Source organism: Scophthalmus maximus, chromosome 6 (genome assembly GCF_022379125.1).
Source record: "Scophthalmus maximus strain ysfricsl-2021 chromosome 6, ASM2237912v1, whole genome shotgun sequence".
NCBI classification, from domain to species: Eukaryota; Metazoa; Chordata; class Actinopteri; order Pleuronectiformes; family Scophthalmidae; genus Scophthalmus; species Scophthalmus maximus.
Genome location: NC_061520.1, coordinates 11,684,365 through 11,709,614, shown reverse-complemented (window position 1 = coordinate 11,709,614; position 25,250 = coordinate 11,684,365). Strand labels below are relative to the sequence as shown.

At 41.5% G+C, this 25,250-nt stretch overlaps 1 protein-coding gene across 3 annotated transcripts; it reads left to right on the top strand.

The window, feature by feature from the left end:
* The first annotated feature begins 458 nt into the window (after positions 1-458).
* Positions 459-25,188, top strand: slc38a3b (solute carrier family 38 member 3b). 3 transcript variants are annotated; one of them, XM_035631617.2, is made up of 17 exons: positions 459-807; positions 10,017-10,192; positions 10,536-10,556; positions 10,744-10,825; positions 10,929-11,044; positions 13,031-13,104; positions 13,357-13,449; positions 14,174-14,255; positions 17,511-17,593; positions 18,687-18,745; positions 19,085-19,252; positions 19,389-19,468; positions 19,558-19,658; positions 20,445-20,569; positions 20,666-20,810; positions 21,943-22,046; positions 22,160-25,188. In XM_035631617.2, the coding sequence occupies exons 2-17, from the start codon at positions 10,089-10,091 to the stop codon at positions 22,262-22,264; spliced, it is 1,542 nt and encodes a 513-aa protein (XP_035487510.1). In that variant the 5' UTR covers positions 459-807; positions 10,017-10,088; the 3' UTR covers positions 22,265-25,188. The 3 variants fall into 3 exon arrangements, with proteins under 3 accessions (XP_035487510.1, XP_035487512.1, XP_035487511.1); XM_035631618.2 differs by lacking the exon at positions 459-807 and adding an exon at positions 3,061-3,180; XM_035631619.2 differs by lacking the exon at positions 10,536-10,556.
* The last annotated feature ends 62 nt before the right edge of the window (positions 25,189-25,250 follow it).

Below are 25,250 nucleotides of genomic sequence, written 5' to 3'. Positions count from 1 at the left end.
ACCGTCGTGAAAAGCGGAAGAACAGAGTCACAGGGAGGTGACACTGCTACCGCTGATCAGCAGAATGTCGTGACGTCATCTTACTCCATTCTTTTTAGTCATTATCAATGATTTTGAATAAGTTATAATTGTAGTTCTTGGTAATGATCAATATTAGTATCCATTTCCCAAATAGTTTGAATGAAACTTACCCAAAATAATAAGGATATCTTAAAAATAGATTGATGTTAGTTAAATGTTTTTAAAAATTCTTCTGAAATATTAATTGAATAATAAACGACACCGATAGCCGTTGTTGATAGACCCCCCCCCCCCCCCCCCCCCCCCCCCCAGGAGCCGCCACTGCTTCCTTCTACAAGACCACAAGTGGCCGAGCGCGCAGCCAGGTTTGTGGGTGGGCGCAAAGGAGGCGGGCCCAGCGCGACCCCCACAGTCGAGCTCCACAAGGGTTTGGGTTTTTTCATACAATGCCGAGCATTTCTCCACTCTCATTCAGCAGCTGCCCGTTCGGAGAGCCACGGTCCGAATGTGCGTAAAACCAAAATCAACCCACAAACGCAGATAGATAGCGACTCGTATCAGTCACCGAGAGAGAAGGAGGGAGAGAGAGAGAGGGAGGGAGAGAGAGAGAGAAAGAGAGAGGGAGGGAGAGAGAGAGAGAAAGAAAGAGAGAGAGAGAGGGAGAGAGAGAGAGAGAGAGAGAAAACCGAAAACGCGGAGAGAACCAGGAGCAAGAGCCACCGACCAACAGTTTATTTCCACTCAGCGGAGGAATTAACCTGAAGGCTTCGTCGCAGAGAGCCGTTGGTAAGACTGAACACATCCGACAGGGAAGGAAAAACACGCCTCGTTTGCAGTTATGATAGAGTTTGTGTTGCTTTTTTAGAATTGTACCGGTTTTATGGAAAGGTTCGAGGCTTGGGAAAAATCTTGGACATATTGGGGCTGGTTCTCGCTCCAAACCACACAGGGATGTAGAAGGGGGCGGGGGGGGGGGGGGGGGGGGTTCAGACAACACATCGCCTATAATTCATATCGGCGGCCCATATGACCGCATGGCAAACTATTGGGCAGATTCGTCTTTGTTTCCGAGCGCACGTTGGGTCACCGCGCGCCAAGCGCCAGGTCGCGATGTCACGACCATGTGCGTCGAGCGGCGACTGACAGATCGTCGTCCCATCTATTGTCCGGCGGCTTCGATCTGTCCCTCGCCGTGGATGAGCCTGGACGTGAGAAGTACAACCAACGTCGGGATGAATGGCGTTCTTTATGTGTCCCCCCCCCCCCAGATGTTCCAGCTTTTAATATTCTGTCTTTGTTGTTGGGGGGAAAGTTTTTGCGCCGACGTTTCCGAGCTTCAGCTGGTGTCGCCGCCTGTGTGGGGCTTTGTGCACGCAGCACCGTGTGTGATCAGGCCAATTCAACGAATCCATATTCGTGCAACTCTTTCCTTGAGACACGTGCCCCCCCCCACAAAAAAAAAGTTTGATTCATTTTCTCAGTGTACACCTTTAAGTGTCCTGCCACATGACACCAAGCGACCGGACAGCCTTGTTTCCTTTTCCTCCTCCTGCCCACCAGAACCACGATGACTGGCCGAGGCGAATGGTTTTTCCTCTGACCAACAGTGCATCTCAGTAACACGTTCTCTCTGTTTTAATTACACTTCAACACCAGTAGCTTTAACAACCAGCAGCAGCCTTTTAAAGCGCCTTGCCTTTTTATAATTGCCAGGCTATATATAGGCCTAGTACCCATGTGGAGGAAGAGGAGCCCTGTGTGGGAAGGTACTGCTGAGCATGATCACCCTTCACACACCGAGCCTGATTTATTGTGGGATTATTATTTTTGCCCCTGACAAAAAAAATGGCTTTTAGTAACAACAATTTTATTACTCGTCCATTTTTTTTTCTGAATGATTATTAGAGACACACAACCCTTTCTCCATTTCGTGACCTAATGTTTTGTGGTTTTGCACTTTTCTTTGTAAATGTTTTCCAGTGTTTAGTATTACCTATTTCGAAAAAGCTGTTCTTTGTGGTCATATTTATCATGTTAAAGGCCATTGTGCTGTATTAGAAGACCATTGATTAGCTTTTGCCTTTCAAGCAAAGGTGTCATGGTTGGCTGTGTTCCGGATTCTTAAGTATGAGCATTCGCTGCTTTCCTCGTCTCGCCTGGCGGTAAACGGAACATCTTCGGGGTTTGGATTATTGGTTGGACAGAAGTATTACTCTTCCGAAGTCTTGAGAAAACTGTGACTTGCAGTTAATTCGTCGACCGAATGAAAAAGTTGATCAGTCAAGAAGGAAATCTGCAGATTAACCAATAGCGGAAATAATCATCAGTCGCAGCCCTTATTTATTTTAATACAGTGATGGCTACGATCTTGAAAAAACCAAGAGTTTACAGGGAGCCGGCCCTTTAAAGGCAGTGTTATTCTTTCCTGTTATAACAGGGCTCCAAAGTAATTGTCAATAATAATGATAATAATAATAATACTTGAGGTTTGGGCATTTCTGATTTGTCTCGTGTGACCTTTCAGGCATTGCTGAGTCCAGAACAGAGCAGCTTTTTTGGGAACCAGCTTAATGGGTCACGTTAACATATTATAGATTGAAAAAGTTTACAAGCCTGTTGCAGGTTGTGAGTTTCAACATTTGACTGTCTTGCACAGAGGCGGGCATGAAAATCGGATGGTGTGAAACAAAGCAGTTGCTTGAATGAAGGTGGTGTTCGGTCAGCAACTGTGGAAAACTGGTGAAAACACGTAGCTACCTGATGTGAAATATCGTTTTAAGAGATTTTTGAAATATCCCAGGAAGGCTGACAACTTTGAACCGATTCTGGGAGGCAGACAGGCGGCCGGTGCAGGGAACTTCTGTCTGTGTATTCAATGTGGTGTGGGTGAGGGGGCAGTATGTTTTTGACTTTGACCCCATCCAAACAGCAACACCCCTACATGGGTTTTCATGCCGGGTTCATCACAGTGGAGAATGGGCAGATAAGCCCGACCGCGGTCAGCGACCTCGCTGTCTGCAGCGATCGGAGTGGCTGAGAGTACGAGGCAGGAGCTGGACAGGTGCAACAGTGTGTGGGGGCCGGCGCTTTATCAACGTGAGAGGCAGCCAGCTGGGCCCTCCTGTCACTCTGAAGGGAACTGTGAAGATCTGCGTTCAAGTCAGTGTGTGTGTGTGTGTGTGTGTGTGTGTGTGTGAACTATCAGACTCACCAGAGGTTATTATTAATCTTCGCTAATTTGTGACACCAAAACCCCCCCGCTGACAGTTTGAGCGCCACGAAGAGCAAACATTTGTGACTGTGCAGGCTGTTTTTGTGTGATAGGTCGTTTTTTGTTTTTTTTTCCCACCGGGCCGACATGCGTGTACATTTCTCCATTATCATTATTATCATAATCCGTGGGGTTGAACCTGACCCTGTCATGTGCTGCTTTCTATTTCTATTTCTAGCACTGGAAAGTCATTGTCCTCTATTGATGATTTGTATTCAAATGGAAGCATTTATTTGAGTGCAGAATATCATTATTCTGGTTGTGAGTGAATAATGTAAATCCATTGAGAGTATTTGGAAGAGAAGGATGTCCTCCCTCCAGGCGCTTTGTTCTTAAAGATTCGGTTTTCTGGGAAATTGTCCTAGCGAATTATGTTTTTCATCATCTTTTGAGAAACTTTCCAAGTGAAAGTCTTGAATCTTTTTTAGGCATTGTAGTTCTCTGCATCTGCAAAAAAATCCCATTAGTCATCCCCTGAGTTTATTCCCTCTGGAGCAATCAGGACCAAATATTTGTTCTCATGTTAATATATGCCACCTTAAAAATTGTTCATAGAGCCATATGTTACTGTATTTGAACACTCAGAAGAAATAAATCGCTATACTCTATAATCGCAGGCCACAAACTCTATATTGAATGTCAGCACTTAACCGTTATGCAAGCTGATATATGGCTCTCGTTTTTGTAAAGACTTGGATATGAACTTCCAGGTCTCAAGTTTTGACCTGGCAAAATCCTACAACAATGCAAAATGTCTAAGGCAGCAACAGACAGATAGCTACTCATCTTAAAGCCACTATAATTTACATTTGTATATTAACAATATGGAGAAACAATGTGACAGTGTGAACTGGGTTATGGGTAGAGATGATCTTACAGAGTATTAGAGGTTTGATATTTAAAATAGGGAGGATCCTTTCGCTAATTCAGAAACAGTTTTTTAACACAACATTGTCACCCTGTGACCTGAGAATGAACAAACTTGTTAACAAATCCTTGTGGCCGCTTGTAAAACAGCATATTTAACTATATCTTGGCTCCATCTTTGCACCTTAGAACCAGAAGCTTCTTTTTACGACCTCTTTATCATTTGGGTCTTTGTGTGAGGAGACAGCCTGCATATAAATCCACATTCATTCTGTGAGGAATTTAGTGGGCTGAGATGGTGTTTTATTAAAAATCTGTTGACTTTCATTATATTAGATGTCATCTGTTTGTGACGTGCCCCCCTCTCTATGTAACATTTAGTCAAGGCCAGCAATGACCACATGTCTCTGAATGTCACGGAAATACAGAACCATGTTTGATTATTTTATTGCATTTAAAGCTGGTACAACCACCACTTGAATATGAAACACCAAAACACATCTTTTTTTTATCTATGTTATTTCTGTTTTATGGATAAGTATACCGCACAGACATGAGCGCTGCCACGGAGTGTCTTATTCATCACAGTACGTTCACAAAAAGGTTATTTACCTGAAAAGCACCTCTGCAAAGATGTGTGGAAAAGTTATTTCCATTCCATGCTAGAAACATTCAGTCTGAAACTTGCTGTACAAGGTAGAGATGAAGGACTGTTGCGGTTGGATGTCGGAGTTTGGTCCTATACACAGGAACCATGTACTCTGTTTGTATTGGTATACTTGGATATGGAAGACAAAAATATGTCCTCTATTTTTGTTCAGCTGTTTAAATATTGTCACATTTTACTTTTAACTTTACCTTAAAATACCAAAATGAATCTTGCCCAATAGCAAGGAAAGTCGTGGCTGCGGATGTACTAGGTGATGTACAGACTCGTGGCTAAACGGATGGATGATTTCATGGAAATTAGGCAAAACACTTAATTGCCCATGAACAACCAATAATAAAAGTAGTTTGAACCATTTAAAAGTGAGAAATTTACCAGAATAAGAGCCTCCCTTGCCTAGGAGAAGAACATGTGATCCAGGTGGTGGGCGACATCGCATGACCACAGGAGTTTTTAAAACTGTCAACAGCCAAAACTTTCCCCAAACAAATGTCCAGTTATGTTAAGTCGTAAAATATGATGCCCAATTATACAAGTGATTTGTATCTGTGACTCTAATTTTAACATTATTTGTACATCAACAAATGCACAGAGCATGTGACTCGTAAAATCTATCATTAATTGTAAAACACAATCCAGGTACAGTAGCTGATTACTCATCATGTTTGTTAGTTATGGCTCCGAGTGACCTTTTCATTGTAAAATAAAAAGATATGTATATCTTCGTGATAAAAATCGCATCGTCTAGTTGGCTAGCCACGCTGCTGCTGCTGCCCATTTCTGATGTTTCTGTTTGTTGAACAGCGGTGGGTTGGCTTCCATATATTGCATTACTGACATCTGTTGGCAACCGCTTGATCCTCCTGCGTTTGAGGAATTAGTTTGACACAAAACGATGCGGAATGACTCTTAAAAGTATCCACACTATGTACAGTTTGAGATCTCCATTGAAAATAGTAGCGTACAAATGATGTTATACGAGCTGTAAATTGAAGAGGCACAGATGCAGATTTACACAGACAAACCACTCTGCATTTACTTGTGGATTGTGTGTTTTTTTACGCGTTACGTAACGTGAGATTTGCTTGTGAATAGTTATGATACTGCTGCCATAGAGTTCCTCTGTCCCCGGCAGGCACGTGGCTGAGGATGAGCTGGTGCTGCCAGGCGCTCTTGGCTGAACCTCGTGCCTGTTCCTGATACACCACCACATGGGCATCTCCTCATCTACATGTGCTCCCCGGCACTTGTCCCGTGCCTCTTCTGTTTCATGTCCAGCTCGCAAAAGGAACGATAGGAAGTCATTCTTTAGAACGCAGCCACAGTTCTTCTAAACCTCTTGACATTATTCACTCGCCAACCTGTTCAAACATTTTAAATGTCATGCGAGTCCAGTAACTCGGAATGACACTTTTCGCCGTCATGCGCCTTCGTGGCCGCTTAGTTACATAACCAAACTCACTGTGGCTCCAGTGGAGTGCACAAGTGTAAGGTGACCCCCCCACCCCCCACCCCGTGTTCAGTAGAAGAGCATTCATAGGGCATTCTGCCAGATAGACAGGAATCAGTATTCAGTAACTACTTCATTGATCACAAGCTGGGAAGTTCCAGTGTAACAGCAGCAGGTATCAGTCACCCAATACACCTTACAAAGAAGTATAAGAAATACAAATGTAGAAATATAAGAATTGCAAAAATATAAAGTTAAACAATAAGAAATGTAAATACAAAGAATTTATATATTTAAAATATAAGAAAAAATATTGCACTCTGTGCACCAGTTGCCAGAAATGTGCATGAGAACAAGTAACATGGATATAGAAAGAGCAAGGGAGTACAGTAAATTTGGTGACTCAGTTTTTCTAGTATTGTGTAAATGTTCTCCGTCTGTTCGGAAAGTCTGCAGATGTTCTTGAATAGAACATTTCCCACGACTTGGCAGCTTTCACCTGCAAGATACAGAGGTTGACCAGTTTTACATTTGATCCATCCATCACCCAGCATACAGAGATGTGGCCAGAGAGGTAAATCAGAGGGAGCAAAATCAACAACAATATCTTTTGAACCTTTGTATCTCTTACTACTCCCCCCAAAAAAGAGGTAATGCGCCTTCCTTTGAACCACAAAGGTGCAAATTTGGTTTTTAGTTACGAGTCGTGTGCACATTTTCCATTTATACTTGGAAAGTTTTAACCTAGTATCATCAGTTACATATTTAGCAGCATACAAACTCCCAGTTTATCTCTGAAATAGCAGAATTTAGACCAATGCATCCTTCAGTTAATCATTTTTTTTTTTTAAATTTATAAGTTAATTGTACAAATAAAACACCACACAAAGGTTATCTACACAGCTGTGGAAATGTTCAAACAGTGTTCGTATGAAACCAGCTCTGTCAAGTCTCTAACAAGCCGTCTGGGATCTTCCTTGACAGACACATTTAGTTAAACTGTCACCAGATGAAATTACACGGCAGGAACAGTATCAGCACTGTGTCCGTGTAGCCACCTGATCTGCACTTGTCCTGGTCCGTACATGTCCGATGTTTCAGTTCTGCCTGCTGGATTAACGCTGCTGACGGACTGCGTTCACCAGAAGTGCTGGAAAACTGGGACGCCTTTTCTAGATCACGACGCTTAAGACACCATGTGTTTGAGTTAGACTTACCTTGATGCCTTGAACAGAGAACTGCAAGTGTCCAATGTGGCCACACGGCTCTTTCAGAAGACACCTGGAAACACTTGATTTCATGGGTCTGTAATTTCTCCTTTAGTTCCCGATGGAGGTTTCCTTGAAAATTCTTTTGTCTTCTAGATTTATTTTGTAGTTAAAAATGAGAAATAGGGATATCCCGGAAAAAAAAAGACTCAATTTGAGCTCAAATAAATTCACTTTTGGAGGTTATACAGCGTCATGAGAATCTGCATAAGGGTATTAGTAGAAATGGCTATATGATATGGTATTTTTAGCTTTCTTTCTAAAATCACAAATATTTTATTTCAAATATATATTATATATATATATATATATATATAAAAATTTGACCTGCTCTGGGTGAAAGCAATGGAAAAAATGAGTACAAAAACAGAAACCTGTATTTAGATCGTACATGAATGTGGTTTTATAATGTAAGAAGAATATGATTTTGACTGTGATTTTATCGGTTCAGATCTTTCTTTCTCCTTCTGTCTTTAATGATCGTGGATACTGAAAGACTAAAAGATACCTGCTTTATTTAAACGATGCGTGGAAATAAAATAACCACACTCATCGAAATGTACCTATTTTCCTTCACAAATGTCACCAATGAAACTAGATTGTTTGCAAATGTCATGCGAGGCACAGTTTAACTTCTGTTCTGCAAACACCACACCTGACATTAATACGGTGTAACATAGGACACATATTTACAGCACTGTATGGCAACAAACAAGGGATCACATCATTGGAAAAATGCCATAATCAGCCTTCTACTGTATTCACTGTAAGCACAATGTCTCCAGGCTCCTGTCGCCAATAATTTAAGCCCAAATCCACTGTTTTTGGTTGTTCATGAACAACAACAGTGATTAGAGTAGAGTTACAATATGTACAGTCTTAAAAAAAAGTATTATTCTTCCCATTTGTGATTCATGAGGGGAAAGTCTCGGTCTCACCTCTGAGGAAATGATCATTCCACGTCTTGTATTACAACAGGAAGTATTGATGTGAGGGGCTTTTGCATTTGTGGTCATGGGAAATTGTAGTTTAGAAGTTAATAGGTTTTAAGTGAGATCATTTTGAGGTTATTATTGTGTTGAGTAGCGTTATGTGTGACTTTATTTGATGCCTCTCCACTTTGTTTTGTAGCTGTAGTGGTTCTCGTCTGTACAGTGTGAATGGCAGTAACAGTGGTCTTGTGGCAGAGAGGCCACTGGACACAACTGAGCTGCTGTACGCTGGCCACAGCAGAAGCAGCGGACAATGCACTATTGTCTCCCTGAGGGAAATAGTGAAGAGGATTCACTCTGGCTGTGGGATATAGATGTGGGATAATTGTTTCCTGGTTTACAAATATACCTCATTTGTCTTCAAACCGCTGCGAACAGCAAACCCAAAACATCTTTAAAGAAAAATACAGTCAAGATGTGTAAATCAGGTATTGCAGTAATAACTGTTTTGCAATCCACTGTCTCAGTAATTTAAGGGAGCACTGTTGTGAGAGATTAGTTTTTTTGTTTTGTCACGTTTTGTGCTTATATTCAACATAAAGACAGAGGAGAAACTTTAGGCTTGCGACTTTAACTACACAAAAGACAAGAGCAAACAAAACTTAAAAAAACAAACAAAAAAACCCTCAAATATAGACCTTGACCTTTGACCGTGTTGTGTGGACTTGTTTGCCTTCCTTAGTAAGTAAGTTCTGGAAAACACAAAAGAAGTTTTGTCCCAATTTTCAGCATTTAACCTCAGCCTGGGATCATTTGTAGAGCTACAGTCTGTCGCTATGTACAGCAGAAATTTAAGTGAATTAACTGACGAGTGAGTGAATGAGGTCGAGTCCTGGGTGTTGGAAATCACATCGTCATCAGCACGAGTGAGTCATTAAAGTAGACAAACACTGAAATATATGGAGTCAAAGCGTCTGTCATTGAATGCAGGATTTCAGAAATCTGACAACACGAGAATTTACTTGAGCTAAGAGACACTGCAACACGCTTTTCAGCGCTTTGGGTACCTGAAAAGCGCTTTATAAATTCAATATATTATTATTATTATTATTAACACTGTATGACCCTAAACCTCTCTGAAATGAAATGGAAATTGGATTCATTTATACTTCCAATTGGAAAATGGTATATATAAAGCAAAAACTACAGTAGGGTGGCACTACACTACGAAACTAAGAGGAAGCTAAAACCCTTAAAAAATAAAATAAATAAATAAAAATATATATATACATATATATATGTACACAAACTAAATGTGCAGAAATGTGAAAAAAGGAAACAAATGTTATTAATCTGGCAGTAATCTAAAAAAGAACAACATATCCCATAATGTGAAGCCGACTCAGAAGATATGTTTTCTCAGGCCTTTAATCATTCAAAGTGTGCTACACATTTTCAACAAAATAGTATCTTAAATAACCAAACAATCCCACACAACTGTACCTTTGTGATTCACGTCTCTTTCTGCCTCCACCCCTAGATATTCAAGATACTGAGTGACACCTCCGTTGAACACACACCAACTGAAGAGATTGACCTTACAACTTGAATCATGGAACCTGCTCAGTCAGAGATGAACATCATATCCAACGGGAAAAGCCACGACCCCGGAGAAGACATGAATGTGCAAATGAAGACATTTCTAGAGGAGGATCAGTGAGTATTCTCCCGTTTACTCCGAGCACAGATGAATGGCTGCTCTTTGTTGCTTATATTCTGGTGATCACAGCATGTGTCAAGCACTTTTGATATTGAGCCCGTTTGTCTTTTCTGCATTCGTTGTACTTGTATGAAATACCACACAAAGCTAAACACTGAGTTTTTGGACAGATTTACATGTATCTTTTCCCTGTCGGAAGAGTTTCCCATTAATATGACAGGGATAACTGATGTGGTGACTGACATACAGTATGACTTGCCTCCTGCATAATCTTTGCTTTTTTTAAATGCATGTCTACCTTGTTTTTGTGCTCACTTCAACGGGTGGATCCTTGTACAGGAATGGCACTCAAACAGTCAGGTATGTTTGTTGAGATTTGTATGAGCGTTTTTGTTCCACTGCATTTGTTGTCATGCATACAATAACGCCCCAAAAAATAAGCAAGTGATTTTGACTACAGTCTGCAGCAGATATGTGTGCAGTTTTTTTGGAGGAAGAAAGAGAGACCTTCAATTATAACAGGTATAACCCCCCCCCCCCCCCACAGATTTGATGATCCTGACGGAGGCCTGGAAAATGACACATTTTTGCCCAGTGCAGATGGGAAGAAACCTGTACGCTTCACAGATGTAAGTGCAAAAGCCCGAGTTTACATAAAACAACAGAGAGCATTGTGGGTTTTGTCAAAGTGAAATGGAGATTAATCATATGCTTTTGTTTTTTTTCCATCAGTTTGAAGGGAAGACCTCTTTTGGCATGTCTGTCTTCAACCTGGGTAACGCTATTATGGGCAGTGGGATCCTGGGATTGGCCTATGCCATGGCCAACACTGGCGTACTCCTCTTCTTGTGAGTAAATAAGAAAGGAAGAGGCCATTTCCGAAATAAAAGCTGGACTCTACCTACTTATCAAACACTGCAAGTATATTAATCATTGCAGTGCTGAATTGCTGTCAGACTTGATGTCTTGCTGTGGACTTGAAGCGCAAGCGTTACAGTTCTTACTGATTTAGTGTCGTCATGTCTGGTAATATGTTATGTCCCATGATTTGGCCTCATCTGTTCATGCCCTTATCCTGAGGCTCTCGTCTCCACCCTCGTCGCCACAAGGAGACTACAGAAAGGCCACAGCTCAGAATAACTGAACCTGTAAAACCCCCAAGTGAGGCATCTGGAATGTTCATTTAGCTCCAACTGCTCCATGCAGACATGACCCTGGTCGTCTTGGTCTGACAGTCTGTGTCTGTTTAGCCGCATAGCAAATGGCAGGACAGGAATAGAGAATTACCTCATGTTACCCCCAACTAGGGGAAAAGGAAGTCAGATCAATGCTGGAGCTTTCGCAGAGCAGCTCCTCTAATGAAGAAGGCTGCAGGCTATCGCTTATGAAAACATTCATCAACGTCATGATGAAATCTCCAACGTGACATGCAATAAACAGCATGTCAAAGTTTACCACAGAAGTAATTGCCAAACCACAGTAGGAGCAACCCTCCTGTTATAACAAGCACAAAACATGAACAGTATGTGCAAGGATTTAATACATATTTAACATGACACTTGAGTGTGATATTTAAAGAAAACAAATGTCATTAACACCTAATACACTATCTATTTGTGTCTGTTAAGGCAGCCAGTATTAAAATATATGTAGGTGCATCCTCACTTCTTCTACCTTTTAACATATTTTCATTACTGTATCTTGCTGAAATATATATTCACATTTTTTGTTTTTTGTCTATTGCAATAAACGGCACCTTTCAGGCATAACAAATTGCCGTTTTTTAAATAGTGATTAAAGGCAAGTGACTCTTTTAAAGGGAGCAGGCTAATTCATAAAGGGCTAACTAAAACAAAAGGGTTGTAAAAAATATGGGCTCTTGTGGGCTTCATATCTCTATATGATCAAATAATTATAGTGAAATAAGTTAGCTTCCTTGTAGACATGCAGAAGTAGTCATAAGCACCCATGTGTTCACATGTTTCTTTGCTGCTTCTTCATCCACCAGCCGCAACACAAACAGACATGCTCAGTCCTCATCTGTATATTTCCAGAGCAACACAGAAATAGAGCGGCCGTGAAAAGCCAGGCGCCTTGCTGAATATTGCACCAGGGTGTCAGGATCCAGAGAAGGCTGTCTTCTTCATTTAGACAAGGCCTCAAACTCCAAGTTCTTTTTTTCTAACGGGCACAAATCAACACTTGTTTGCGAGTTGAGGGAGCTCGGACAGTTTACAGTTTACCTTTATAACGGCACCAGTGCTTCTCATGAAATCTCAGGGCTGGATCTCCATCCCGCTGCTTGCAGGCGTACAGATTCTAGTTGTGGCTACGAGAAACACAAAGAGTGTACAGAAATGCTGGGAAAAGGTCTGAGAAAGGTGATTGATTTGGGATCACCCTGTGACTCTCCAGGAATGCTCATGTGAAAGTCCTTGCTCAAGGCTCCGTTCCTCTGTAGGAGGGACACTGCAACTCATTACACAAATGGGGTTATGGGAAATAGCATTTTCACCACGTGTAGGACTATTGGCCCTTTATCAATGGCGCACATTTACAGTATTTTCTTTTATCGCAAGGGACTTTCTATATCAACAATGCCTCCTCTTGTTGCATATTTATTATTTGATTCAACTATTGGTATTGTGTTACAATAATACATTTTGAAGCAATGAGCAGTATCAGCGTCATATTCCCATGCATGGGCAGGACATGGATGGAGACAAATAGATGCATATTAGGTAATGAAGGCTGTAATCCAAAGAATGCAGAGTTTGGAGAAATATATAAGTATAACGGTGCTATATGACTTTCCATTTTCTATTGTGTCACAGGTTTCTTCTGACTGCAGTCGCAGCCTTGTCGTCTTACTCCATTCATCTGCTGCTTAAATCCTCTGGCATTGTGGGTAAGCCTTGTTTCATGTCTGAGCCATTTGTCGTGAAACAGCACAATTACATGTTATAACGTTGTGGCACCGATATGATATGTCAATGTAAAGCTCCAACACTTTTTGCTACTGCTGTATATCAAAACAGTGGTGGTTCGTTATCTACCAAACACACATACCTCTTTTCAGATATTGTTCCTTGTGTTGCCGAAAGAGATGTCCCAGCAAAATGTAACTGAGTTGAAATTATTGTTTGTAATCTTCCTACAGGAATTCGAGCTTATGAAGAGCTGGGGTACAGAGCCTTTGGCACTACAGGAAAAATGGCTGCCGGTATAGCAATAACACTGCAGAATATTGGAGGTGAGGAGCCGCCGTGACTCTGAGTTTAATGTGTTCACAAATACAGCATGTGTCACCTGTTTGTAGCAGAAAACATGAAATACACATCATTAAATGGATAAGACTTTAGCTCCCCATCCATATTCACTTAATCCACTGGTTTTTGTTCCAGACTGGGATCTGTGGTTGTATTAAGGGCAAAGACCAGAACAACAGTTAAACAGTTTTCGTTCCCAGAGATATATTAAATAAAAAGTGTTCCTCCCACTCCCCGAGCAGCATGTGTCTTCGGATATCTCCTAACAAAGCATTGTTGAGTTTGTCATTAATTTCATCCCGAAGGACAGTAGATCTCGTTTGTAGTGTTCAGAGAAAACATCTTTTTTAATTTCCATCAGCCTGAAATTAATTATGAATGATAACATATGAGTTGAGGTTGAGATAATCACACTTTTTGTCTCCCTCAAAGTGGAACCTCTCGATAAAATGTCATTCTTTTTTTTTTTTTTGTAACCTAGAGAGGTTACGGAAATGTCATGATTCCCAGAAAGACAACGCAAGGGACGTGACCTCAATGTCCGCAGCAGTACAGTGGCTGCCGCTCTGTCACTTACACAAACACAGTGTGATAAGTGCTCTTGTGACATGGCTTTGCTGATGTCTGTTTGCTGATGTCTGCCAAGTAAACTCGCACTCGACCGCGCTTGGCCACGCAAGTTCACATCTCCTCTTGTTCTTGTTGCAGCTATGTCCAGCTACCTGTACATCGTTAAATCGGAGTTGCCGCTGGTCATCCAAGCTTTCCTGAAGGCGGATCCCACCGCTGAGTGAGTATTTGTCATCTACGTGGTTTTGGACGCACATGACTCCTGCCTGCTGTCGGTCCAGAGCTCAGACACTGTGTGCAGGGGTCAAGGGGGGCCTGGCAGCGAGTATGTCCGTTTGCACCATTCATCGATTCAGTCCGTGTGGGGGTGTGATGAGATTGGAGGCTTTTAATTGGCCGAGGACAACCAGGGAGGTTTTGGGGCGGGGGGGGGGGGGGGGGGGGGGGGGGGCACACGGCTGGATATCTGTCAGTTATGTATACACACACACACAACATAAGCCTTGTGGAGTCGAGCGCCGCTCACGTCCGAGTCTTGCCACAGACGCTCTGCATATGGCCATTGAGGACTGACGTGGATTCCAGCTGCCCGTTCAAATTTAAAAACAAACCTCGTGCTGAAAAGGGACTGCAGCTCTTTTACACCGACACTTTAAAATATCTTGTGTTCTATATATTGTAGGTAAACACCCGGAAAGTCCTCTTGGGGATCTTACATTCAATGCAGTACACAATACACAACCTCTACACAAGAGATTCCATCTAAGGTTACGGCCTGACCTGCCTCTCTGTTGTCTTGCTGAGTGGTATTCCAAATTTTTTTTTTTCCTTGCCGTTAAGATAACTCGCACACGTGGGCGTAAGCCCTCTGAAGGGCACGTCGTTACCCTTTATCACTGATCAGTTATCGAGTAGGATAAACTCATGTGTATTTTTGTCAGGGTCAGAAGCTTAGCCACAATCGAAAATTGACGTATGACACGCACGCACACGCACACGCACACGCACACGCGCACAAACACACACACACACACACACACACACACACACACACACACACACACACACACACACACACACACACACACACACACACACACACACTAATGACAGCAGCAGGTGTTGTAATACGCATGCCAAATTCAGAGGCCGAGCAGGTCAGCTCAGGGCCGGCTCAACAACCGAGACACACTGTTCACTTCCACTTGACGCACCTCTCCGCTGTACAGATCTGTGGTGTCGGGTACGAGGGTCGAGGCGGTGGGGCTGTGGGTTTATTTATGACCCGTGGCTCTTTAAATAGACAGCTATGATGTGTGGCAGATGGATAGACACATAAAGTGCCTTTCACTTAAAATTCCCTGATAAAACAAAAGATCTCACGAAGATGTGCATTATACAGTGCGTATATATTGTTTTCTTGTGGAGAGTATACATGAACTTCAGGTAAAATACTGAAACGTTTCCAGTGGTCACATGGGGGGAGAGGATCAGAAATGTGGAAGTGGCAGGGACAGAGCTTTGGACTTGGGCTTGAGTCAGACGGAAGTCACTAAAATGGAGCTGCTGAGATTTGATGCCAATACCAATACAACAATACTGATATTTGAGAATTTAAAAAAAATTGATAATGAGTGCTCATTTAACGACACAATCACAAGGCACATTAAGATCCCTCAATCAGGTTATTAAAGACGCGTGATCAAGAAACGTGCTGATTGGGACATTTTACAGTTTAAAGTCAAATTTTAAAAAAAGTTACAAAATAAAGCTAATTCTTGTTAATTATTAGCTTTTGTTTTAATCATTGTTTTATTGTTTGGTAGTTTTTTTTTTAACCTATTTTTTTATTTTCTTGGTTTGCATTAGTTTGATTGATATTATATTATTTTTGCAACAATGTAATAACACAAGCTTATGTCACAAATACAGTATGATAGAAGCCTTTTGTTAACCAACCATCTCAAGTATTTACTTATAAGGCCGACGATTGCAAACACTCAAGCTCAGCAATGTATCAAGACATCCTTCATGTGCAAGACCTGCAATTTGCTCATGAGGACCTGGGCTTGTCCTCAGTAACATGAAACTGGACTTGGCTTGGTCTGTGGTATGACTTTCCCCTAACAGCGCTGGATTCTCAGTAGCCACATGTGAAAGCCGATCATCTGAAATGACCCACTGATGAGGGGTCCAAAGACTCGTGTGACTTCTCATGCTTTCAAGGGACTCGTCCACACGCGCGCACACACGCACACACACACACACACACACACACACACACACACACACACACACATACACACACACACACACACACACACTGGTTGATTGCTCGTTCAGAGTCTTTGTGGCTTTAAGAAGCTGTACGGCTGAAGACCCTGTCTACAAACAGGATTCAGGAAACAGTGTTTTTTAATGGGTTGACAATCATTACTATAAGCTGCAGGTTGCTGGCGCTCCTTTCTGATGTTTAAGATTCATTATGGTCTTTGCTCCTGAATATTTTTTGCCGAGGGAGACATGTCGGTCAAAGCGACTGTGTCTCTTCTGGTCCAACATGTAAAGCTGTGTTTGGTCCATTTAAAAGGCAAAAACGTCCATTAACGATTCCGCTCAACTATGTACCGTCTATTTACCATAATCAACAATGTTGTAAGTGATCGCGAGCGGGTGAAATATCTTGTCTCCTTCCTATGTTTGCAGTCGGTAGTAGTGGGTCACCGTGTCAGATCAACACAATGACATTGTGCCAACAAGTCTGCATACGTTAAGAGCCCCAGTGTACATGATATGTTATTCGGGTTATATGAGGGAGGCATGTTTTATAAGGAGCAGTCACATGGTGCTTAATGGGAGGACACGTGTGGTGTCCACATATAGCAGAAGCAAAGCAAGGCCCCTCATTGGATCGAAAAGGGAGCAGCCATGGTTTTTCAGAGTTGTTTCAAAGAACTAAGAAGTGCCGTTTAGAGGGAAACTTTTTCCGGGCGACATTATATTTTAATATAGGGGCAGCAGAGATTACAGAGAGAGAGGACAGATGGCAAAGGTGCGAAGCTGACAACGGTAATGTTTGCAGGCTTTCTTCAGCGCTTTGCGATGCCTAAGCTCCACCGTGTCTTCCTGCTCCGAACTGTGAACGGTCACATAAATCATCGGAGTTATGCAACAGTCTTTTCAAGTCCCACTGTGGAGAGAAACACAAGCAGACACGTTATTCCGCAGTCTTGAGGCCAAGGACGTTCCCAGCAAGTTGCTGTCGTCATGCCCAACATACAGCACACCGACCACGTGGACCAGTCGATTTCTAACAGCCGGACATTCGAACAAGTACTTTGTCGTACTATTTGATTTCAGAAAAAAATGAACCCCACTGCCAACAGTTCTCTAGATGTGTCCATCTAATCTGTGTCTCTGTGTTTTAAAATGATGAGCTCATGAAAGTGAACTGGACTTTTCTTTCTCCAAACAGTTTGTGGTACTTGAATGGAAACTACCTGGTCATCATGGTCTCTGCCAGTATCATCCTGCCCCTGGCGTTAATGAAGCAACTTGGTGAGCAACACTACAGTCATACATGTTCTCTGTCCCTCACCGTCTGCCGTCGTATTTTTGAGACTTCTGCAGATTATAACTCCTTTTTGATAGATGCAAATGAGGCATATAACCTGGATATTTGACTTTTTTTTGTATGTTCTCAAGCTACAGGCAGTGCCCAGCTAGGGGACAGTGGCAACGAAAATTTCTCAATAATAGAAATAAAAAAACTCAATGAGATTTTAGGTGACTTTCAAACTGACACCTGCAACAACAACCACAACAACACACCCCGCACCAATGTTACCCTTGCCTTTTTTTTTTTTACACGCTGCTGACTTTGGTCTGACCGCCTGCTATGTAAAAACATTTCCACTTGCAAGGTCACCATACTGGCTTAAGGGGTTCAGATGCTGACCATAATCCAAATTGTCCCCAGGTCAAGTCTGGTTCAGGACTTTTTGCTCGCTCTCATTTACTGTTCTCTCTCTCTGATATTCATAACAAAAGCTTAAAAAGCCCAATAGTTTTAGAAAGTACAGTATGTCAACATTTCGGTGTGTGTTGTGAAGTCAAAAATAGTTCTTTTTAAATTGTACTTTTGACTTTTTTGTTGTCTCTTGTGTTTATATGCTTCCATAGTCTCGTCTCCTGGGAAACAGTAGTCAGTGATGTCTCGATTTGGTCCACCGCATTTCAAAGACTGACATTTTACTGCAGTGTGCCGATCTTACTCTTTTCAAGAAGCCTTTTCCATCTTCTAGATCTGTTAATGAAGATTATGTTTTCTTCTGACATTGAGCCAACTTACATGAGGACATTCTTATAGAACAGGTACCTCGAAGTCAGGCGATTAGTGTGTTTTTATCCCACACAGGCAGTGGAAACAGCAGGGGCCCAATTAGACATCTTATTTCCTGAGACGATCACATCCCGTATACATGTCTCAGCTTCAGAAGTCTCGTTTATGGAACAGTAGGAAATCTTCTTAGTGTAAACTTCTTATCTAACTCATACAGTTTACGTCGTACCAAACAACACATGCAATCCAAAGGGATTAGTTCATATCCAGGGGCTGTAACAGTGACGGCCTTGTTATCTTTCTTTCCAGGTTACCTCGGCTATACCAGTGGATTTTCTCTCGGCTGCATGGTGTTCTTTCTCACTGCGGTAAGTCGGGCCAGCTCACACAGTGGCGAGTCATCACAGTGACCCTTCACAAGGAGCCTCATGTGCTCTGGCATGTCACCTCGGCACGTGCGTTACCCACTTTCCCAGCCTCGTCTCTTTGCCACACTCGCCATGTTTGATAAGGCGAATATAAGAGCTGCTTACAGACATCAAAGGTGGAGTGTAAAACCTTGGAGGCTGAGACACTAATCTGATGTGAAATGGCCTTCTTTTTTCTTTTCTTTTTACAGCTTGTCGCCAGTGGTTTAGAGCTCTCCTTTTTGCTTCTTCTTTGATTATGTTCATGCTTGTCTTCACCATTTTCGCGTCTGTCTGCAGGTTATCTATAAGAAGTTTCAGATTCCCTGCCCGTTCGAGGAGTTCTCGACCAACAGCACTGCTGCCCTCCTCAGCTTGAACATCTCAAGCCATGGCCACGAGTACACCAACGGTGTTGTTCACGCAGACGACGACTGCTCCCCGCGCATGTTCACCATCAACTCACAGGTAGGCGGCTGAGTCCGGAGATACAGTTTGCACGTCTGGATGTTTTTTCCGAAACATTGAGTGTACCCGCAGGTCTGAGGGCGCTCGGTTGCACTGCTAATCTTCAACCGTCGTGTGTTTATGTGTCTCTTCGCAGACAGCATACACCATTCCCATCTTGGCCTTCGCCTTCGTCTGCCACCCCGAGGTCCTGCCCATTTACACTGAGCTCCGCAAGTGAGTCATCCCTCTGCAACCTACAATATTTGACGGCATGTCAGTGGAGAATGTGGCTTCAACATAAACTTTCAACTGTCTGATTTCAGTCCCACGAAGAAGAGGATGCAGAGTGTGTCCAACATCTCCATCCTTGTCATGTACAGCATGTACTTTCTTGCAGCTCTCTTTGGCTACCTGACCTTCTATGGTGAGAACAGCTGTCCTCTGCACTTCATCTGGAGTTTGTGTTTGCGGTCAAACATCAATAGATGAACACAAGTGTGTATCGACAAATCAAATCAGATGTAGTGCATTGATCAATATATTTTTTTTATTGCATTTCATACGAGATTCACAGAAAAGCAATGGGGAATGCTTTTTGGCTTAGAGGCAGTAGAATTAATAGATACTTTTAGAAAAGAGAGGCAAATATAGTACACAAAAGCAAGAGGAGTTCAGGATGACTGATATTTAAAAGCCTTTGTTTTGTTGGTTTCCTTATCTTGCGATATTAGAATTAAAGGCCCACTCAGTAGTGCGCTTTAAAGAAAACAACGTGTGCCTGCCAATGTGCCTGCTGAAAATAAAGTCTCACCCACACACATTTTTTTCAGGAAAAATAAGAATCTACTGCTGTCACATTTACATTTTACTATAACATTTTTGCAGTGAGTAAAGTAGCTGCAAATTGCCAAAGAGAATGTCATTTTTATGAATTTCCTAATCAATCATTCACAATTTACCCTGTTTTTAGTATTTGTTTGTTGATAGCCTTAGTATTCGTGGTTATTATTTGTGTGTTTTGAAGAAAAATCATTCACCAAGCTTTGCACAGATTTACTTTTCTTCTTTTTTTACCTTCCTAAACATACATAGATTATAAGCTCCCTCTTGTGGTGACTGATTGTTAAAATGATGCGGACCAGTGCCTGAAGTATCAACGGGTTACATTCACATGTATTAAGAAAGATTTGTTCTATTTATATTCCTGCAGGCAATGTGGAGCCTGAACTGCTGCACACGTACAGCCGGATCGATCCCTATGACACTTTGATTCTGTGTGTGCGTGTGGCCGTCCTCACCGCCGTCACACTGACCGTCCCCATCGTGCTGTTCCCTGTAAGTGTGTTGCTGATCCATTCCCTGCAGTGCTCAGTGGATCTTACATCGTGGCACTATTAAAACCTTCGCACTTCTGCTGTTGTCTGCCCACAGGTGCGCAGAGCCATCCAGCACATGTTATTCCCCACCAAGTCTTTCAACTGGTTGCGTCACACTGCCATCGCCATCATTCTGCTCACCCTCATCAACCTGCTGGTGATATTTGCCCCAAACATTCTGGGCATCTTCGGCATCATCGGTGGGTATAAAAGTTAACATTTCTCGAGCCAAAGAAATTGAAATGGTATAAAAGATCTTTGATCACCTCGTCCCATGACATTGGTTGCATTCGGTCCACCAGTTAATGTTTAAACAAATATGTTTACCGTCCAATAACTAAAAAGTTGTGGGGCAAATGGGCAAACATGCTGTGCTATATCACAACTAAATGACTATAGACTATATGTCTCATCTCACTTGTCTGGACCGATTCAAACCCTTTCTTCTATGTTCGACTCTACATATGCACGATTATTAGTTACTTATTCTGTGTCTGTTTACTGACTGAAGTCTCCTGTTCGACATGCCAGTGTCTTTCAGCCCTCCTAGGTCCTAGCACAAAAATAATAAAACTTTAAAAGCAAAACTAAAAGACGGGACCAGTCCATGTTTGGGCTCAAGGACAAATTGATGGCCGGAGTCAATATTATTGTCATGCTCTGTCCTCAGATTGGAGGCCACGTTTCACAGGTTAGAGGTTAAAGTTGAAAACATTTGAAGTTGCGGGACCGCCAAGGACATGTTCAAAGCAACAGGTTCTGCCCTCACAAATATGTGGAGGTATTTAAGTACACATGTGGTTCGAACATACGTGCCGTACTTGACTACACATGAATATACAGGCACACACGAATACAGCTCTCACAGTCCTGTGACGCAATATATGGAGCTGTTTGCAGCAACCTTTGTACGGTTTATGTTAAGAACTCAGTCTAGGAATTTAGCTGTTTCTGAGTTGAACAACAGGTGAAAAGCCGATACATAAAACTAACAATAATACAAAAATCTGAGTGAAAACATATGGCAATAATATTCATATTAATAACAAGCATATTTCAACAAAGAACAAAATTTCAAGATGTAGAAATGAACAAACCATCAAGCACAGTCTGATGAAAATCCAATAACTACTCAAAAGCAACACTACTTCTTTGATTTTCTGAGTGTTGACTCATTTTTGGTGTGGTTAGCCATGTCACCTCACAGCAAGAAGGTTTGAATCCCGGTAGGAATATTTAATATCAATTACATCTGTACATGTATTTGTATATCACTGTGTTTTTTCGTTGTATGCTTCGTTTTCAACCAGTCCTTCCTCTTTCTGCTTTCAGGTGCCACCTCGGCCCCCTGCCTCATTTTCATTTTCCCCGCCATTTTCTACATCCGCATCGTCCCCAAAGACGAGGAACCCATGAACTCTGTTCCCAAGATCCTGGTGAGGCATTAAAAGATTCTACTTATTTGGTTATACAGGCTTTAGTTTTAGTGATATATTTTACACCGCAGAGTACTCGATGATTAAGCCTCCGTACCACTTGTGTGTTCTAGGCTGCCTGTTTTGCTGCTCTGGGCGTCTCCTTCATGGTAATGAGTCTGAGCTTCATTATCGCTGACTGGACAACGGGGAGCGGCCATGCTGCAGGAGGCCACTAGAGGCTGTTTCAGTGTGTAGGCTTAGCAAATGGGAGGGGGGGGGGGGGGGGGGGGGGGGTGGAAGAAGCACTATCACCTCAGTGGGAACACACTAACTACAGTGCCGCCCAGTTCACAGCCTGGGGTTTGTAACGGTAAAACAATATATACAATATTGAAATGTGGGTTGGAATCACATTTATATTTTAACCAAGTTGAATTAACTTTTTTACACTTATCTGAACAAAGTCCTTTCATAAGAATGTTTCATAATCCGATTGAACTTAGTGCAATGGTCATTTAATTTATATGAATAATCAGGAGGGAACAGTTTTTTTTTTTCATCATCTGTTGTGTGACAAAGTCCATATCCAACAATGGTGAAATGGTCCTTTCCTGTTGCTTCCTCTTTATTTACACACAAACAGCTGCAGCTGGTACTGTATAGAAAAGTTGCTATGATTGTATTTTAGGCTGGAGACAGGAAGGCGTCAATATATACACTACAGAGGGCTAAATAACTCAGAAGTTATTTTTACACGAGTATTTTTCTCAGAACAGGACTCATCCTGAACCAGCAGCACTCTGAACTGTTCACCACCATGTAACGTGAGATACAAAGTGCTGCAAAGCCTTAAAGTGCAGGTGACATTTCATTTTCGTGATCTGCCATTTGCCAGAGTTATAATGTGGTGTGGTATTACACAGTTTATGCTTTTGTTTCATATGCATAAATCAATTGCCTTTCAATATTTGGAACAACACAGTAAAAAAAGGAATGCTTATTTATTTAGCGACTATAAGTTTGTTTAATTTCAAATGGACCGTATTTAGCTACTGTATATGATGAAGTTAATGATCCAAAAGCCTGTATGATTTCAGTTTTTGTTTTCGCTAACAGTTCAGTATATAGTTAATGGAAGGCGTTACAGACTGACAATACCTTGAATGTGTGATCAAATATAAAGAGCTTGATTTAAGGATTTGATTCCGCGCTTTGTAAAAAAGTTTTAGCACATACGCCAAACTGTGACCTTGAATATGAACCGAGTACAGTTCAAGTTTACCCCAGCAGTTCACTTTTCAGCCTTTCTCATGAACCTCATTAATTCTTGATTATACCCCCCCCCCCCTTAAATTTCTCATTAATTTCTTTGCCTACATTCAGAACTTATATTTATTCATATATGATAAATAATAGTTACAAGTTGCAGTACTTCCTTGGATTTTTACGATGCTTACATTGAGGGAAAATTTGAATACCAGAAGCCATAAATAATACATTGATATTTTAGGAAATACTCGTAATGAACAACAGCCAGGAAACTTTTAGCTTAGCATAAAGATCAGGAGAGGGGGTAAAAAAATAAGTAGATAAATAAATCAGCAACTCTTACAACTAAGCCCCCCCCCCCCCCCCTCTCTCTCTCTCACTCACACACACACTCACTCTCACACACACACACACACACACACACACACACGCTCAAAGTGGTATTGATCTTCTAATCAATTAAGAATGTTTTTTTTAAATATTCAAAATTGAAGGGGCCAAAAAAGTAGGTAGAGTACAAAGGAAAAATGGTTCCTTATTTTTATTTTTTAAATCTAACTGTGGGTTTGTTAAATGCCCGGCCGCGCAACATGAATTTGTAAAGATAAACCCACTGGTGGGTCTAGCAGAGTTCATCAGGTTGATTTTATCATTGATAATTGAAGATGTATTAATCTGCTGTTATTCTGACCTAACATCTCTGCTGTGCTGGTTTGTATTATTTTTGATCTGCTTGTTGAATATTTAGACTCAAGGTTCATGTTTTGCATGCTGTTACGTCCAGTCTGTCCTGTAGCTGGTGTAGTGAAACTACACAGCAAGAGATGTTCCCTCCCACATTTGTCATAGATGTCAGTGTAACACTATACAATTGGCATCTTGTGGTGAAGTGGACTGGAGGTCCCATCCTGTACTATAGTCACCATAGTGTTATGTTAGTATTATGAAGCCCTTCTTAAAAGACTTGACAACAAATAATGCTGTAATCCTTACTGTTGTAATGTCCGGTCAGTGACGACAAATTCAATTTGAGGTTAATTTAGGGATGCGGATGATCACCTCCAATATTTGTAATTCTCCAGACTGATTTCGGGTCCCATGATAGCAATGGCAAACTGACGCTGACTTTTTACTGATGACAGGAGCATTTCTTTATCCTTCTTTTCTAAATATACACTGGCAAATTAACTGAGCTAAAACAATGCCAATCTTTGAAATTTTGAAATTATAGGACAAATACTCAGTGCTTGTAACGATGTAAAGGTGGTTTTATATGGTAACGCGTGACTCTCAGGCTTCAGCAAAGTCCTGTGTAAACCATCGCTTCTCTCATTTTATTTATGTATTCTTCTACTGTTTGTGTTGCGTTTGTTCAGGAGCTCTGAGTCCTGATCGAGGTGTTTTCAACGGACAAATTACAAACAACAGCAGGAGAAATAATTAGTGCACGTATCAACCTCCGTCCCTTGCTTTTTTTCCATGTGTATTTGCCGTGGCTGTTGTGGTGTGAGCTAAATGAAGGGTTAGCTTTGTCATGTTTAGTGAAGTGAGTTTTTATTCACGCCAAAATAACAACTGACTACCTACTGCTTCGAAATGCCTTTAACTTTTAAACAGGTACCACATATTAAATACCAGACACAGTATATGAAATATGCATTTTTCCTGTAATCAAATCTATGTGATATTTTATTATATTCTAACTGTTGCTAATGACACAACTATAAGTTAATAATAAGATATATGGGATCTTGGTGAATAAGATGTGGCTTTATATAAATGATGTATATAAATCTAAACCTTTTATATTTGTGATGCATATTTACAGTAGCTTGTAAAGTGTAAATAGCAGGGACAGTTTTAGTTTGGCAATAAAATAATTGTAGATGTTTTTACATTGTCTCATCATTTCCCCTTTAGTGAAAGTGATTATTCTTTAAACTGCACGCACTT

Bases quoted from the DNA above. Each gene is read 5' to 3' on its own strand.
- slc38a3b (XM_035631617.2), top strand. From the start codon at position 10,089: ATGGAACCTGCTCAGTCAGAGATGAACATCATATCCAACGGGAAAAGC. The intron at 11,045-13,030 runs GTGAGTAAATAA...ATTGTGTCACAG, and splicing joins ACTGGCGTACTCCTCTTCTT to GTTTCTTCTGACTGCAGTCG. The intron at 13,105-13,356 runs GTAAGCCTTGTT...ATCTTCCTACAG, and splicing joins TAAATCCTCTGGCATTGTGG to GAATTCGAGCTTATGAAGAG.